At 38.1% G+C, this 16,605-nt stretch overlaps 1 protein-coding gene across 3 annotated transcripts; it reads left to right on the plus strand.

Moving 5' to 3' along the window:
* Positions 1-4,204: 4,204 nt before the first annotated feature.
* faah2a (fatty acid amide hydrolase 2a) lies at positions 4,205-16,336 on the plus strand. Of its 3 annotated transcripts, none has more exons than XM_048196760.1 (11): positions 4,205-4,464; positions 6,264-6,346; positions 6,418-6,554; positions 6,632-6,841; positions 8,897-9,016; positions 9,186-9,321; positions 11,495-11,612; positions 11,681-11,800; positions 13,579-13,690; positions 13,947-14,135; positions 15,480-16,336. In XM_048196760.1, the coding sequence occupies exons 1-11, from the start codon at positions 4,279-4,281 to the stop codon at positions 15,665-15,667; spliced, it is 1,599 nt and encodes a 532-aa protein (XP_048052717.1). In that variant the 5' UTR covers positions 4,205-4,278; the 3' UTR covers positions 15,668-16,336. The 3 variants fall into 3 exon arrangements, with proteins under 3 accessions (XP_048052717.1, XP_048052719.1, XP_048052720.1); XM_048196762.1 differs by having other exon boundaries at positions 4,337-4,471; XM_048196763.1 differs by lacking the exon at positions 4,205-4,464 and adding an exon at positions 4,710-4,813.
* The last annotated feature ends 269 nt before the right edge of the window (positions 16,337-16,605 follow it).

The raw sequence follows: 16,605 nt of genomic DNA on the forward strand, positions 1-16,605 counted from the left end.
ATGGACAAAACTTGGTGACTTTTGTGGCACTTTCTATGTGAACACACACACACACACGCACAAAATGTAGACATGATTCAAAAAGGTTAAATGATCATAAAAAAGTCACACTTAGGCTATTGTTTGCAGTCAGAAATGACTAGGCAGAATTTTGTGCTGATGATTAGGCCTACATCATACAAAAAATTGATTAACAATTTAATTATGTTTTGTTCATGTCATTTACCGTCATAAACAGATGAGGAGACGGCAGATTCAGTTAGGCGACAGGTTCTTTATTGTATAGCGTTGTCAACAAGGAATGAATCAGGGAAGTCAACAGTATTGTGAAAGTCATTGAGTCGTCACTTAACTATTGATAGAATGTCTCTTTGTCGTTCGCAGGTATGAAGTTATTCTGGTTGATTCAAGGAAGATGAGGATGACAATGACTGGTAGGAATCCACTAGGTAAGCGGTCAGGTAAGTCCATGCACACGGTAGTGAGCGATGAGACCAGAAAAGGATGTGTGGAGACTGTGAGTATATAACAAAGTATGTCATCTCGTGGTACCCAAGGTTTTTCTTCGGAACCGTATCCCTCCCAGTCGGCGAGGTATTCGAGACGACCGCCCAGTCATCAGGAGTCCAATATGAACCCCTCTTCTGATTCCACTGGAGGAGGAGGTATATGTGCTGCGACAGACCCTGTGGGAGAAGAGACAAGAGAATCACTGTGAGGTTTGAGCAGAGAAACATCGAAGGTTGGTGAAATTTTATAATTGGAAGGTAAGTTTATCCGGATGGTGAACAGACTGATGTAACGGGTACTCAGCTTATGACAGGGCAGTCAGAGGTGGATGGTCCCTGAGGAGAGCCAGACCTTCTGCTCTGGGTGGTAGATGGGAGTCACAGATTTTTAGGTTGGCCTGGCTCTTATGCCTCCTTACTGCCCTCTGCAAATGGAATTGAGCTGAGTCCCAGACACTCTCGCTCTCCTGGAACCAGTGTTTCACAGCTGGGACTTCCGATGGCTCACCTGACCAGGGAACAGGGGCGGTTGGAAACCGAGTATGCATTGGAAAGGTGTTAATCCAGTAGAGTTCTGATGAAGAGTATTCTGAGCATACTCTGCCCAGGGAAGGTAGCAGTTCCAACTGTGTTGGTGGTTGTGGCAGTATGACTGCAGGTAACATCCGATTTCTTGGATCTTCGTTTCTGTCTGCCCATTGTATTGTGGATGGTAGCCTGAGGATAAACTCAGAAGCTGGTGTTCTCATAGCTTTTGCTGGACCTGCGTAATGTGTTGGTGATGTTCAGCCTGGTTCCGGATGTAGATCAGGATGTCGTTGATATACTTGATGACAAAGTGATGGTGGTTCTCCTGGAACACCTCATTCATAAATCCCTGGAATACAGAATGTGAGTTAAACAGCCCGTACGGCATGACCAAATATTCATAGTGGCCTGATGGTGTTACAAAGTCGGTCTTCCATTCATCACCCTTCCATATCCGGATGAGGTTTTATGTGCTACGCAGGTCCAGCTTGGTGAATATATGTGCTCCCCTCAGTTGTTCCAAAGCAGCAGGGACCATGAGGAAGTGGATAGCGGAACTTGATGGTTTGTTCATTGAGAGTAAGGTAATCAATGCAGGTCCTCAAACCTTTGTCCTTCTTAGGCACAAAGAAAAAGCTGGAAGCGGCAGGGGAGGTAGATGGACGAATGAATCCTTGGTTGAGAGCTTCCTCAATGTACTCCTACATGGCCTTCTTCTCCAGGATCAGTAGTGGGTAGATTTTATCTTTGGACAATGTGGCTCTAGGCAGTAGCTCGATGGCACAGTCCCATGGCCGATGAGGTGGTAACTTTGTAGACAGTTGTATGCTGAATACATCCCGGAGTGCCCGGAACTCACTGGAGATCTCCACTTGAGTTGTAGGAGTGGGACTTTCGATGGTAATAGAGTTTCTAGGTTTCCCCAGAATGGAATGAATGTTCAATGCTTTGACTGTGACTGGTGGATGTAGTGACTGATGGAGTGACTGGACTAATGGATCGGTTGTTGACTGGTAAGACAGTCCTGATTCCATCTTGTAGTATTAGGTCTGGTCTTGTGTCATAAACAGATGAGGAGATGGCAGATTCAAAGTTACATGTTCTTTACTGTGTCGACAAGGAATGAATCAGAGAAGTCAACAGCATTGTGAAAGTCACTTGAGTCGTCATTTAAATATTGATAGAATGTCTCTTTTTACTTTGCAGGTATGAAGTTATGTTGGTTGATACAAGGAAGAAGAGGGTGACAATGACCCATAGGAATCCACTAGGCAGGTAAGTGGTCAGGTAAGTCCATGCACATGGTAGCAAGTGATGAAACCAGACAAGAATGTGTGGAGACTGGTGAGTATAGCCCAATCCCAATTCTACCCCTTCCTTTTCCCCTACCCCTTCGTTTTCAGCGTTCACGTGAAGGGGTAGGGGTGTCTCGATTCTCTTTTGGCTGGAGTGGTAGGGGTAAGGGGAAGGGCCAGATAGCCATTCAAATGAAGATTTTTCGGGACCACACTTCGAACGAAGGGGTATGAGAAATTTCCCTGCATACACCAACTACCGTGTTGCTAGAATGCGTGTAGTGATATTTCCATAGGATCAATCACTAGTGTGTTACCTGTCTGCCAGTTTCTCTGTAGCTTGCAAAAAGTGCTATTTGAATGATGTGAACACAACTGAATAATACAGTTAAAAGAAATATCTGTCATCTGTCATCCTTCATACCGCAGTCACTATTTACATACTGTATCGTCTGTAAACTTGCATTACCAAGGCAACAACTGACTGCAAAGAGCTCCATTATCACAGCACCAGAAAATTAAACCATATTCGCACCGGCCGGCTTGGCATGGAATGAAACTTGGCCCGATGGAAGAGCGGCTCCACCAGTCTTGTACATTCTGTATCATTCTGTATCATCTTGAGAAACTGAAGGCTCATACGTTTTCGAACTGAAACTGAGCGCTGTCCAAAATATAGCACAAAACATAGGGAGTGAGAATGTTACAGGTTACAGGTTACAGGAATGTTACTAATAAAAAAAACTATGATGACATGTATAATGGTGTAGTAGTGGTGTCCCATTTCTTAGGGGAATATTTTCACCCCTACACCTTGCCACTCTGTTTGAAGGGGCAAGGGGAAGGCCGAAGGGGTATAAAAGAGAATTGGGATTGGCCTATATAACAGAGTCCTAATGAGCAGAAGTAGCCTATTCGGGTGAGTTTGAATGAGTGGGTGGAGTAGTAGGGTCTGGCGCTGATGTTGTGGCTGAGTCTGACACTTACAGTGCAAGCTGTTCTCAAAATGTTAGCACAAACATGTTTTTTAGCATCATTAATGATTTTTTTTAAAAAATGTATTCATTGTTTCAGAATGTTCAGAGAACCTTCAAGGGTACCATTCCCATAATGTTTGCAAAATTATAAAATGGAATGTTCCCTTAACATTCACATAAAAAAAGTAAAAAAACTGAACCTTTTGACAAAATCTCTTTCCTGCAGGCAAAGTAGTGTACTTCCTCCTGAGTGCAACATGGATTTTTGTTCATCACAACAAAAAGACTGCTGTACCAGCTAGACCAGCACTATATCAGCTCTAACAATCATAAATCAGCCTGGACCAACATGGAATTCATGCTTGTTTATGCTGTAATTTTCAGCAGGGAAGTTCAAAGTTATAATCCAACTTTCTCCCTCTGGGTTGGTTTGGAGAAAATCTTTCTCCATTCATGGTTTAAGCCACAGAGTTTCCCTGTTCTTTCTTCAGACAGCTTAGTGTCTGGTGGTATTACTTGCTAAGGGACAGTGTCAAAATGGTCCAAGAAGTTTATTTCATGATTGCCACAGAGGTTCACGTGAAAGCCGTTCCTGCCACAGCCAGAAGTTTCTGCACTGGCTGGCCCAGAATTTCCTGTTTTGACCTCTCCTATCCCTCAGCTTAACGTCTGGCAGGCTGAAATGGCATGGGTGGCCTCTCCATGCATCTTGCAAGGCTCTCAAACCCTGGAAATATTTGATGACCACAATACAATACAATATACAATACGATACAATACAGACATAACCATAAAATCTGTAAAGTGTGTCCAAACTTCTGACTGTGTATGACTTTGTAACATTAGTCACCATGTATCCATCTGCAAGGATTCAGTAACACCACTCTGCATGCAGAGGGCAGTAAAGAGCCAATTCCTGTTTCACTTTGAAACAAAGCTGCGTACTGGTGTCATTGCTGCTCATTGGCGATGGCTTTGACCCGGTTCGAGCGGTTCTTAAGCCGGCTGCTTCGAGCTGTTATGTGGATGTTATTCGCCGTTTTTAAGTTATTTGCACCTCAACAACGGCATGGAGTTTCGCGACTCCCACCCATCAATAACCCACTTCTGCTGCTCTCAGCGATGCAGCTTGCTCGAAAGATTCGTCGAAAGGAAGTAAGATGTAAATAAAAAACTCCATATGCTCTAGATCTTGATCATTATAATGAAAAGCATGACCGTAATGACATGTTGATTACACTTTGAATGACGCTACGGTAAAGATCCATATTTCACACCACTCAGGAAGAAGAGATGCGACGAGGTGAATTGCAATGAATGCTGGGAGTTGTAGTAGTTTCTTTTATTTATTGCATTTTATTTATTTATTTTTTACCACAGAGCCTTTTTAACATCACAGTTTGTCTTCTGATCATAGTTCAGCTCTCTGTATTAATGTAGGTAATCAGAGTTGGACCGTATTTACACACTAGAGGAATTCACGAGTTTTCAAGGCTGTTCAAAGGTCAGCAGCATTTATGAAATCAATAGCTATGTTGTTTAGGGCTTAAGGTGAGACACCCCAGGTGAATAGGGTAAAAAAAATAACTAATAGATATCATCATACTTCCCCAGCTGATTGATTACATTAATAATTGCAAACATTTTTGTATTACAAGTTTTCTAAAATGTTATGTTTAAATATGCAAATGAGGCATTATCTAATTAAATATGCACTAATTTGCATACATTTCTAGAACAAAAATCTGAATATTGGATGATGTCAGGTTCAAAATTCTCATTAAATTTTTTGGACATATTAAATTCAAAGGTTTTTACAGAGGGAATTTTGGATATCTCTTTTTATCACCCCATAAATCAGAAAATACTATCAACAGCCAGAAAAAAAAAAAATCACCATTTTCACCATTTGTTTAGGAATAAAATATTGTATAAAATCAGGCAAATTATATATCTACAAATCCCTCTGTCAGAATATAGATAGGAATAAAACTGTTTGATGTATGTAAGTTCTGCTGAAATTGAGATTTCTGACTCCGAGCAGGAGAAAATACTCATTTTGAGAAAATGGCCTTTAAAGATATTTACTGTAACTGAAATCTATAGATGCAAATAGATAAAGTGCTATAAAATATACACTTAAAAGTGTATTTTGGATGTTTTCTTTCCACCAGTCTGAAAAAACACTTTATGAAAAGCCAAAAAGTACAAAATCTCAAAATTGACAGGTGCCTGAAAAAACAGTGTTTTTGCCTGTAGTGTCCTCCCTTAACTATGTTAAAAGTCTTCTATAGGTCTGTGTATCAGGCCAGTTATTTTGTCTTAAAATCAAGTTTTATTTTCAGTTCCCCCTTTTAAAAGAAAGACTTGTATAAAAAAAACAAATGATTCCAGTATTAAAGTATAGATGTATAATATATAGTAGTTTTAAAATACAAGTTTGTGACTTGTATATATTTAATAAACAGGAAAAAAAAAAATATTATAATAGGCTTTTTCAACACTTACCTAATTTTTTCTCCAAAAGTGACATGTTATTACCATCACACATCATATTTGCACACAATATCAAAACAGCCTATCCATCATAACATGAAAGGGAAAGATATGATTTAATTTTTTTCCAGGACATTTGATAAATCTTTAATCTTTTGATAAAAGATTTAAAGTATTCAAAAATACCCCTAAATGACCCCAGACTGTTGTTACCATATGCATTACTGATACAGTATGTCTGTCATATGTTTATTTCTTTTTTGGGAGAACAGACAGATTGAGACAGAAACAGAACAGACAGAGCTACATGATTTATATTCGCAATAGATCTGACCTAAGCTTTGAATCTGCATCTTTCTATGTTTGTCTTACATATTTTGTTTACATTTGTGGGCTGTAGTGACTTTTACTGCATTATGCATTCCAAACACTTATTAATTTCCTTCAAATATCTCTAGGTAACAAGTGTTGAAGTGGTCCAGGCCTACATTGACCGCATCCAGGAAGTCAACCCACTTATCAATGCCATGGTGAAGGACAGGTGAGTGAGTTCAAGGGCAAAATCAACCTACATTTCATTCTGACTCTGAACACACATTCTCTTTTCCTCAGGTTTAATGCAGCGCTTCAGGAAGCCGCACAGGTAGACAAACTAATAGAGGAGGAGACGGGAGGAGAGGATGTGTTAGAAGACAGGCTACCTCTGCTTGGAGTGCCCATCAGTGTTAAAGAGGCCTTTGCTCTGCAAGGTATTTTATTTTTGACAAACTCTTCATTTCAAAATGGAATATATCTGTAGGATGACACTTTCTGTTCTTCCTAACAGGCATGCCTAACTCGACAGGGCTGTTGAGCAGACGGGATCTGGTTTCAGGGGTAGATGCCCCATCTGTTGCACTGTTGAAGAGGGCGGGAGCGATTCCACTGGGTGTAACTAACTGCAGTGAGCTCTGTATGTGGCTAGAGTCCCACAACCACCTCTATGGCATCACTAACAACCCCTATGACTTTGAGAGAATTTCAGGCGGCAGCTCAGGTCATTTTTATACACATATACACATCCTGATCACTTTAATCATAGTAAAACTGACAGAAAAATCCAACCTGCACTCACTCTTATTTTATAATTACTATACAATGTTCAATTTTATGCACTGTTTTACTGTTAAAGGTGCTCTCTGTAATTTTTGATTAAACTTAAGCTTAATAAAAAAAGAAAGTTATTTAATTAAAATTTGCATCGCTAAAAACTCTTTACCCCTGAAGAAATTAATATTTTTTTTAAACAAAATATGTATATTTTATTCAAGTTTATTTGTATATGACTTTTCACAATACCTATTGTTTCAAAGCAGCTTTAGAAAAAAAAATATTATTTCAATAAATTATGCACACTCACACAAGATAAAGAATCCAGTTATATTTGTTGCCTAATAAAGCTTTAACAGCTTTAAAGGGTTAGTTCACATAAAATTTAATTTCTGTCATTAATTACTCACCCTCATGTCGTTCCACATCCGTAAGACCTTTGTTCATCTTCGGAACACAAATTAAGATATTTTTGATGAAAGCTGAGGGTTTTTTTTTATCCCCCATAGAAAGCAACATAATTACTACATTCAAGGTCCAGAAAAGTAGTAAAGACATCGTTAAAATAGTCCACGTGACTACAGTGGTTCAACCTTAATGTTATGACGTGAGAATACTTTTTGTGTGCAAAAATAACAACTTTATTCAACAATTTCGTCTCTCTCTCCTGTCAGTCACCTATGCTGTTTACATTGTATAGACAGAAAAAGTGTTCTCGTTGCTTCATAACATAAGGTTGAACCACTGCAGTCACATTGACTATTTTAACAATGTCTTTACTACTTTTCTGGACCTTGAATGTGGTAATTATATTGCTTTCTATGGGGGATAAAAACTTCTAGGATTTCATCAAAAATATCTTAATTTGTGTTCCGAAGAACAAAGATCTTACAGGTTTGGAACGACATGAGGGTGAGTAATTAATGACAGAAATTTCATTTCTGTGTGAACTAACCCTTTAAAGCCATTAAATGGATAGTTCACCCAAAAATGAAAATTTGATGTTTATCTGCTTACCCCCAGGGCATCCAAGATGTAGATGACTTTCTTTCTTCAGTAGAACACAAATGATGATTTTTAACTACAACCGTTGCGGTCTGTCAGTCTTATAATGCATGTCAATGGGAACTCCATCTATAAGAGTCAAAAAAACACGACAGACAAATCCAAATTAAACCCTGCGGCTCGTGACGGCACATTGATGTCCTAAGACACGGTTTGTGCGAGAAACCGAACAGTATTTATATCATTTTTTACCTCTAATACACCACTATGTCCAGCTGCCCTGCACATCTGGGTAGTGAGGTCTGAATGCACTCTGACGCCGGAAGTGATCTCTCATTGACATATACACGCAAGAGATCACTTCCTGCATCAGAGCGCGTTTTCAGACCTAACCAACCGGATGCTCACAGCAGTTGGACATAGTGGTGTATTAGAGGTAAAAAATGATATAAATACTGTTCGGTTTCTCGCACAAACTGATCGTTTCGTGTTTTAGGACATCAATGTGTCGTCACGAGCCGCAGGGTTTAATTTAGATGTGTCTGTGCTTGTTTTTTTGACTCTTATAGATGGAATTCCCATTGACACGCATTATACGACTGACAGACGGCAACGGTCATTTGTGTTCTCCTGAAGAAACAAAGTCACCTACATCTTGGTTGCCCTGGGGGTAAGCAGATAAACATCAAATTTTCATTTTTGGGTGAACTATCCACTAAACTGGCCACCTCATGGTGGCTGCCATGTTGAGATCACATGACCAGCAAAACAATACACACTGTATCTTTGTAACCCCCTTATTATCTGACATTTTTGCTCACAGAATAAATAATAATGGCTGACTGTGAATAGTGCATTTTTACAAAGAGCATCTGTAACTGAGAACTATTGCTTTTGCATTATGTTGCATCCTCTCCACTAGGTGTCAGTATAAGTCCAAGATGACTGGCAACATTAAAAAAATAATAATAATTGTAGTTAATACTGTCTTTTGCAGGAGGTGAGGGCAGTATATTGGGTGCTGGTGCCTCTGTGATTGGAATTGGGTCAGATATCGGGGGTAGTATCCGTATTCCCTGCTTTTTCAATGGCATCTTTGGACACAAGCCATCATTAGGTAAGAAGACTGCGTGCAGTTGTGTGCGTGTGTTGGTAGAATAATGGTGACAGTCTATAGAGGGTGTATGTGGTTTCTGCTGTATATATGCTTAACTTTGTCATGACAGTAATGTTGGTTGATGTCATTAGGAACGCAAACTACATTTTGTTTTTTTCTGTACATACAGGTATCGTAAGTAATGATGGACAGTATCCTCCCGCCTCGGGACTGCAGATGGGATTTCTGTGTACAGGACCTATGTGCCGCTATGCAGAAGACCTGATTCCCATGTTAAGCATCATGGGAGGACCCAATGCAAACAAGTAATATAATATGATATTTGCAAAATAATTAGATAGATATAGTCTTCACAGCAACACTGTGAGCAAATATTAACTTATTAAGATTGGGGTTTGTAAAAATTTTAAATCTTTTTGAAAGAGGTTTTTTATGCTCAACAAGGCTGCATTTATTTGAAAAAAATACAATAATATTGCAAAATATTTTTTTAAATTTTCTATTTAATAAATGTTAAAATGTAATTTATTCCTGTGATGGCAAGGCTGGATTTTCAACATCATTACTCCAGTCTTCAGTGTCACATGATCCTTCAGAGATCCTTCTAATATGCAGATTTCTTATTAATGTCAATGTTGAAAACAGTTTTTGCTGCTTAATATTTTTGTGGAAACTGATACATTTTTTCAGGATTCTTTGATGAATAGAAAGTTAAAGAAACAGCATTTATTTATTTGACCAATTTTCATCTTTGCTGATTAAAATGATTGGTAACATTTTACAATAAGATTCATTAGTTTACATTAGTTAACACAAACTAATAATGAACTGCACTTCTACAGCATTTATTAATCTTTGTTAAAATTTCAACAAATTTCAGCATTTACTAATACATTATTAAATCAATAGTTGTATTTGTTAACATAAATGCACTGTGAATAACGAACGAACTGAACAGCTGTAGTTTTATTAACTAATGTTAACAAAGAGTAAGAAATACAGTAACAAATGTATTGCTGATGGTTAGTTCATGTTAGTTAATACATCAACTAATGTTAACAAATGAACCTTATTGTAAAGTGTTACCCAATTATTAAAGGTACACCGTCACTTTAAAAAAAAAAAAAAAAAAGACTTTGTTTAAAATGAATAAAATTGAAAGAATGAGTCAATACATCATCAATCCTTCTTTTAAAACATGTTTTTGTCTTACCCTGATTCACTATGGTAAGCCTATTATAAGTGTTTATATTTTATATTTTAAATCTGCTGGGATGGTTTGCGGAAAAGTGCGTAAATATGTCACTTGCATGTGCATGTCTCATCATATCCGTAAATAGAGAAAAGTTGCTTCGGCTACTTTGGGTGCTTCTGTATACTCAAATTGATGCTTTCTCGATTCATTGCACCTCCATCCTCCAGCCTGTGACCCGGAAACTGATCAACGTTAGCCATCTTGAAGGACATTTCAATTCTCTATTTGCATCGCAAAGAACGAGGAGTGAGGAAGCTTCTAGCGGAGCTATAAGCGAGGATGCACAGGTGTATCCTATGCGGAAGTCTTTCTTGTTGAAAAACCTGGCGCATGTATAAATTCTCCTCCGCTTCACATCTGTCACAATAATTAAATTTTTTTACCTTTGCAGTTTAATATTCCAAAATACAAATAAGAATTTATTTCGTCCTCATTTTCTTTCCTTGCTTCGTTCCATTGCATCCTATGGGGGTGGAGCTGAGACGCAAGGAAAGGAGGTGAGGAAAGAAAAGGAGGATGCATAAATGAGAAATGAGAAGCACCCTTTGACGTGTGTATGGTGTGGGAGTGTAATAGGTTAGTTGTCACATCAAGAGAAAGTTTGACATAGAGCAGCTAAATCTCAAATCACCCGTTTTAAAAACACAGAATAGAGAGTCTGCTGGCAAAAAAAGAATGCGATGAGCTCGTAATAAAACAAGAATCAACATTGGCTTGGCTTTTCAGAGATGGCGAGAACAGGGATTTGAAATGTTGTAAAAGTGACGTGGAGATAGCATTTTTATTACTCAACAAGTAAGAGTGGTATTTTATTGAACAGATAAATTGCCATATGTAGCTCTCTAACAGAGTTCAGTGTAAAGCATTATCTATTGTGAAGGGTCATTTCATGATGGTTGTTGTAGCGCTGTGCTGGAATTTAGAATTACTGTCTATTAATGGTTTATAGTCTATTAATGGTTATCTTACAGTAACGGCTTCTATGGGCCAAAAGTTACATTGTGTATGTGTACCTTTAATTTCTTCCCAGAAAAACAACTTGCTGACCCCAAACTTTTGAACGGTTGTGTATTTGCATTATAGTTTCATTATTTTTCCTTGCAGCATATTCATAGGGTGGCTTTCATCTTACTCTTTCAACTTGATTATTTTCAGTGGTTTAAATGAACCCCTATTATGAATGCATCCCAAATGAAAATGTCTCTCTGTTTCACTCTCTTTAGACTGTCTCTCTCTACTGAAGTAGATTTGAAAAAGCTGAGGTTCTTCTCTGTTCCCCACAATGGGGGCTCTCATTTAGTCTCTCCAGTGGACACACAGCTGCTTCAGGCACAGAAGATGGTAAGCAGGTGCGTGTAGATGGGCTTCAGTAAAACTGATATTCATCTCAAAATGGGCTTTATTTTTAGGTGGTCAAACGTTTAGAGGCAGACCTTGGGGTTAAGGTCCAAGAGCTGTTCATCCCACAGCTCAAATACTCCTTTCAGATCTGGGGAACTATGATGGCTTCACCTGGCAAGGATGGAAAGGTGTGTGTTGTATTTGTATATAACACTGAATATATTGAATAAGTGAATGTACAGCTATATTGGATAAAATATTAAACTTGAAATTTTAAAGATGGAAGTCAATTTTAGAAGATGACAAAGTATCAAATTAAAGCTAACTTTAGCTCTTTGTTTTCATTCAGTTAAGTGTCCTCTTGATGTTTTTTGCAATTCTGTAAATAATTAAGTTATAATTAAAGGGATAGTTCACCCAAAAATGAAAAAAATGCTGTATTACTGTTACTAAAAATAAAGCTGCATCTGATTATGTTATGTTAGCTACTTCACAAAATAGTGTTTTTCTCTGAGGCATGGTAAAGCATGGTATTCGCAAAAAATCAAGAAAACTAGATTTAAACAATAAGACTAAACGTGTTGAGCTATATAACCATAATTAGTTTTCTGTCTATAAACGTAACCAAACAGTTGTTACCTTGTCTATTAAAGGTGCCGAAGAACATGTTTTCAAAAGATGTAATATGAGTCTTAAGTGTCCCCTGAATGTGTCTGTGAAGTTTCAGCTCAAAATACCCCATAGTTTTTTTTTTTTATTAATTTTTTTAACTGCCTATCATTATAAATGCGCCGATTCAGGGTACGAAGTTCACACAGCTAATATAACCCTCAAAATGGATCTTTACAAAGTGTTCGTCATGCAACATGTCTAATCGCGTAAGTACAGTATTTATTTGGATGTTTACATTTGATTCTGAATGAGTTTGAGGCTATTCTCCGTGGCTAAAGCTAACATTACACACTGTTGGAGAGATTTATAAAGAATGAAGTTGTGTTTGTGCATTATACAGACTGCAAGTGTTTAAAAAATGAAAATAACGACAGTCTTGTCTCCGTGAATACAGTGAGAAACGATGGTAACTTTAACCACATTTAACAGTACATTAGCAACATGCTAACGAAACATTTAGAAAGACAATTTACAAATTTCACTAAAAATATCATGATATCATGAATCATGTCAGTTATTATTGCTACATCTGCCATTTTTCGCTATTGTTCTTGCTTGCTTACCTAGTCTGATGATTCAGCTGTGCACATCCAGACGGTAATACTGGCTGCCCTTGTGTAATGCATTGAACATGAGCTGGCATATGCAAATATTGTGGGCGTACACCCCGACTGTTACGTAACAGTCTGTGTTATGTTGAGATTCGCCTGTTCTTTGGAGGTCGTTTAAACAAATGAGATTTATATAAGAACAATGGAGTTTGAGACTCACTGTATGTCATTTCCATGTACTGAACTCTTGTTATTCAACTATGCCGAGGTAAATTCAATTTTTGAATCTAGGGCACCTTTAAAACATGTAATATATTTAAGTGTCTTTGGTGTTTCCAAAATAAAACCGGAAACCGAGGATAACGCGGGTATGACGCAATTGACAGGCGTCTCTTCTCACACGTCCTGGAGTCTTGGTTAAAACTGCAATTTTATCACAATTTACAAATAGTTGGAAACATTTGGGATGTTGTAAGTACTCAAGTGAACAAAATATATAACATTGGCCTAGTGGTTTTTGGATATTTTACAGCAAAATTCTTACATATTGCACATTTAAGTTTAAGTGTCTGAGCTTAACCAGAACAGAGCCTGTTTTTCCTTTTTATATACATGTTTTCTTACAATACAAGCATATTAATTTTTATACTGTATGTTAGGATTCTGCATAACATGAATGATGTTCTAGTTGTCAACGTAGTTTTTATCCGATGGTTTTGTCATTTTCTTTTTCCCCATCTCAGTCTCCCACCACCTTTGCGGAGCTAATGAGTGAAAGCGGAAAGAAGGTGTGGCCAGTCTGGGAGCTGTTCAAGTGGTTTCTGGGATTTTCTTCTCACACTATAGCAGCAATAGGTCTGTGACAAAGCAAATGAGCTTGTGTACTTTTAACTCTACATGTGACTGATTGAATTTCTCAATTCCTTCTGCTCCATGTCTCCCAAATTCTGATTAACTTTACTGGCCTGAGATCAGCACTAGCAAGTCTTCTTGTGCTGAGTGTTCCCTAAAGTATCCAGATTTTGCAAAGACGTGTGTTTTTGACAGTATTTAGTGTATCTTAAGATGAATACATATAATAATAGTGTCCCTTTCTGTCTCTCTTTCTCAGGTCTGGCTCTAGTTGAGCTATTCCAGAGTTCCCACCCATCTCCATTCATTATACAGCAGAAGGAGAGTCTGCAGCAGGAGTTGGAGGAGTTACTAGGAACAGACGGAGTGCTGCTGTACCCCTCTCATCCACAGATTGCCCCCAAACACCACCACCCAATTTTCACGCCCTTCAACTTCTCTTACACTGGTAAGTGTTGTTGGTTTTGATCTACTCATGTTCTACATATTAAGGCCACGACACACCAAACCAACATCAAAAGCCAACTGTGGCCTCACCTCGCATGCGTCTGGGAAAAGTTGTGCTTGAACACACCACAAAGACTACAGCCATTGGCCCACTAGTAGACACGTTCTGCGTCTGCATGAGAGGAAATTACAGTCTACATCAGTAGGTGGCAGTAGTCTATTTTAGTAATTCAAAATGAGAAACCAAAACTAGGACCATGGATTTACAAACCGTGAACAAAGCTGCACTTGCTTACTGTTTTGAAATGAATAATGATGATCACTTTCTTCATTCAGACGGCCATGTCTATGGAAGTTAAATAATGACAAATGTATTTGAAACTAAAAAGCATGTTAATTTGCACTATTTGAAAAAAAAATCCATTGCATTGACAGGGCTTGCATTTTAATGCATTGTATTTTTAGTATCTGAAATTCAACATTGTTGTATGTTTAAACTGTGAATATTTAAATGTAAAATATTTTGCCCACATTTTCATTTTTAAAAATTCAATAATCCATATTCGCCTTCCAGGCTTCACTTCCAAAATATTCAGTCTGTTTAAAATACAACCTATAATATTCGACTGGCAATTTTCGGTCAGTGTTTATTTCGCTTTACAAATTTGTTTCCACAAATTCAGTGTTTCAAATTTTGCAGAAAATTTCAACATTGCACATTCAGGAAATGCAGGAATAGCAGAAGAGTACCGATGCATCTGCTGTTAGTTGTCTCACCAGCAGGTGGTCCAAGCACGTGTTGACAAAGACCAAAGCAACAGGTAGAGCAAAGTCTTTCAGTCACAAAAACTTATTTGCAGAAGTAGAGCAAGCCGTAAGTATATGTTATGATTATCAGAGCCAGTATATATGCAGAAAAGCTGATTATAAAAGAGATTATAATGTTAATCGACGCTGATGTAGCCTATTCATAACCCGTTATAAAGAAACCGCTTAACGCTGCTCAGTGGACTAATTTAATTTCAATTCAACATGCTTTTTTGTGTCGCCGCCAATAGCCTCGTGGGCAGCGCACCAACATATAGCGCAGTTGCGCTCCCTGCTCGTGGACCTTTCTCGACCCCCAGCACAGCCACTCAAAGCAATCTTTTTTTCACCGACACTGATTCAACATGCTCAGTCGGCAAAAAAGCTGCCAACAGGGTCCAACAGTGTTGACAGTGCGAACACACTGCCAAAACTGAGCTTACAGGTGCTTAGCTGACCGTCGGTTTGGTGTATCATGGCATTTATGGGCCACCTTTCCGGAGGGGGTCTAGGCTCTAAGCGGTTGTATTCTTTGCAGGTATCTTTAATATCCTGGGTCTACCAGTTACCCAGTGTCCATTAGGGCTGAGTGCAGAGGGTTTGCCCCTGGGCGTACAGATTGTGACAGGTAAATTACAGGACCGTCTCTCTTTGGCCACTGCCCTCTACTTGGAGAAAGCTTTTGGTGGCTGGAGGGAACCAGGCAAGACAACAGCCAAGCCTTAACCCATCTCATGCATCTGCAACAACTGGACCACATAACCAACAACACGTAGTGTATCACATATACAACACGTGTAACCATCCAAAGCTTACTTACATTTAAGTGCAGAATGCATTTTACATTAACTGACATGTTTTAGAGGGCTGCATTTGTGTTTACATTGATATATGAAAACTTTATTTTATTCATAAGAAACTGGATGATTACATGAGATATTTAATAACTTTATAACTATGTGAACAATACTGTATTTAATTTCATAACAGCACTTTTTTTTTACTTTCATGCACTAAAAACAAGGATGTTTGAACAAGTATTTGTACTGTTCACTGTGTTCTCTTTAACAGGCTTTTCAAGAGCAGGCTCTTTCTTCTGACAAATCTGTTTTATGTTGAATATGCCATAAGCAGGTTTCAGTGTTTTAGAAGGAAGAAGTTTTGTTGCACTCAAAGGATGTAAAGCAATCATATTTAGAAGTAAATAACATGCTGGGGCATTTTAAGTGTTGGGCATTGGCAAACCCTTGTTTTCTTATCCTTTATTACTCATATTTTGTTGTGGTTTCTCTGAAAATTCCGTTCAAACATTTTGTAATCTGCTGACGTATTAAATAATGCACCTAAAGCGGTAACACTGAATAAAAAGGACTCTTTTAATGTGATTTTCCCAAATATTGAGGGCAATATCTGTCTTAATATATTTTTAAATCTTCTCAATAAATATGGCTTCGGGGGTATTTGAATGTTGATGATGCATGTCAAAGCATGTCAAACCTCATCAACATCAAACATGTCATCATTTCAAAAGAAAATATGGACAACAGATGATATTACATGCATTTATTGTGTAATGCTGAAGGGATCATAAATTAAGTCAGACAAGGGTCAAAATCTGTCGGATGTAGGGATATTTCAAATAACTGAAGACTATTTTTTTTTCT

This window comes from Megalobrama amblycephala, linkage group LG7 (assembly GCF_018812025.1).
Source record: "Megalobrama amblycephala isolate DHTTF-2021 linkage group LG7, ASM1881202v1, whole genome shotgun sequence".
In the NCBI taxonomy this organism is placed as follows: Eukaryota; Metazoa; Chordata; class Actinopteri; order Cypriniformes; family Xenocyprididae; genus Megalobrama; species Megalobrama amblycephala.

Excerpts from the sequence above, each read along its gene's own strand:
- faah2a (XM_048196760.1), top strand. The coding sequence starts at position 4,279 with ATGGCTTTGACCCGGTTCGAGCGGTTCTTAAGCCGGCTGCTTCGAGCT. Across the intron at positions 6,842-8,896 it reads AATTTCAGGCGGCAGCTCAG|GAGGTGAGGGCAGTATATTG; the intron begins GTCATTTTTATA and ends TGTCTTTTGCAG. Across the intron at positions 14,136-15,479 it reads CTTCAACTTCTCTTACACTG|GTATCTTTAATATCCTGGGT; the intron begins GTAAGTGTTGTT and ends TATTCTTTGCAG.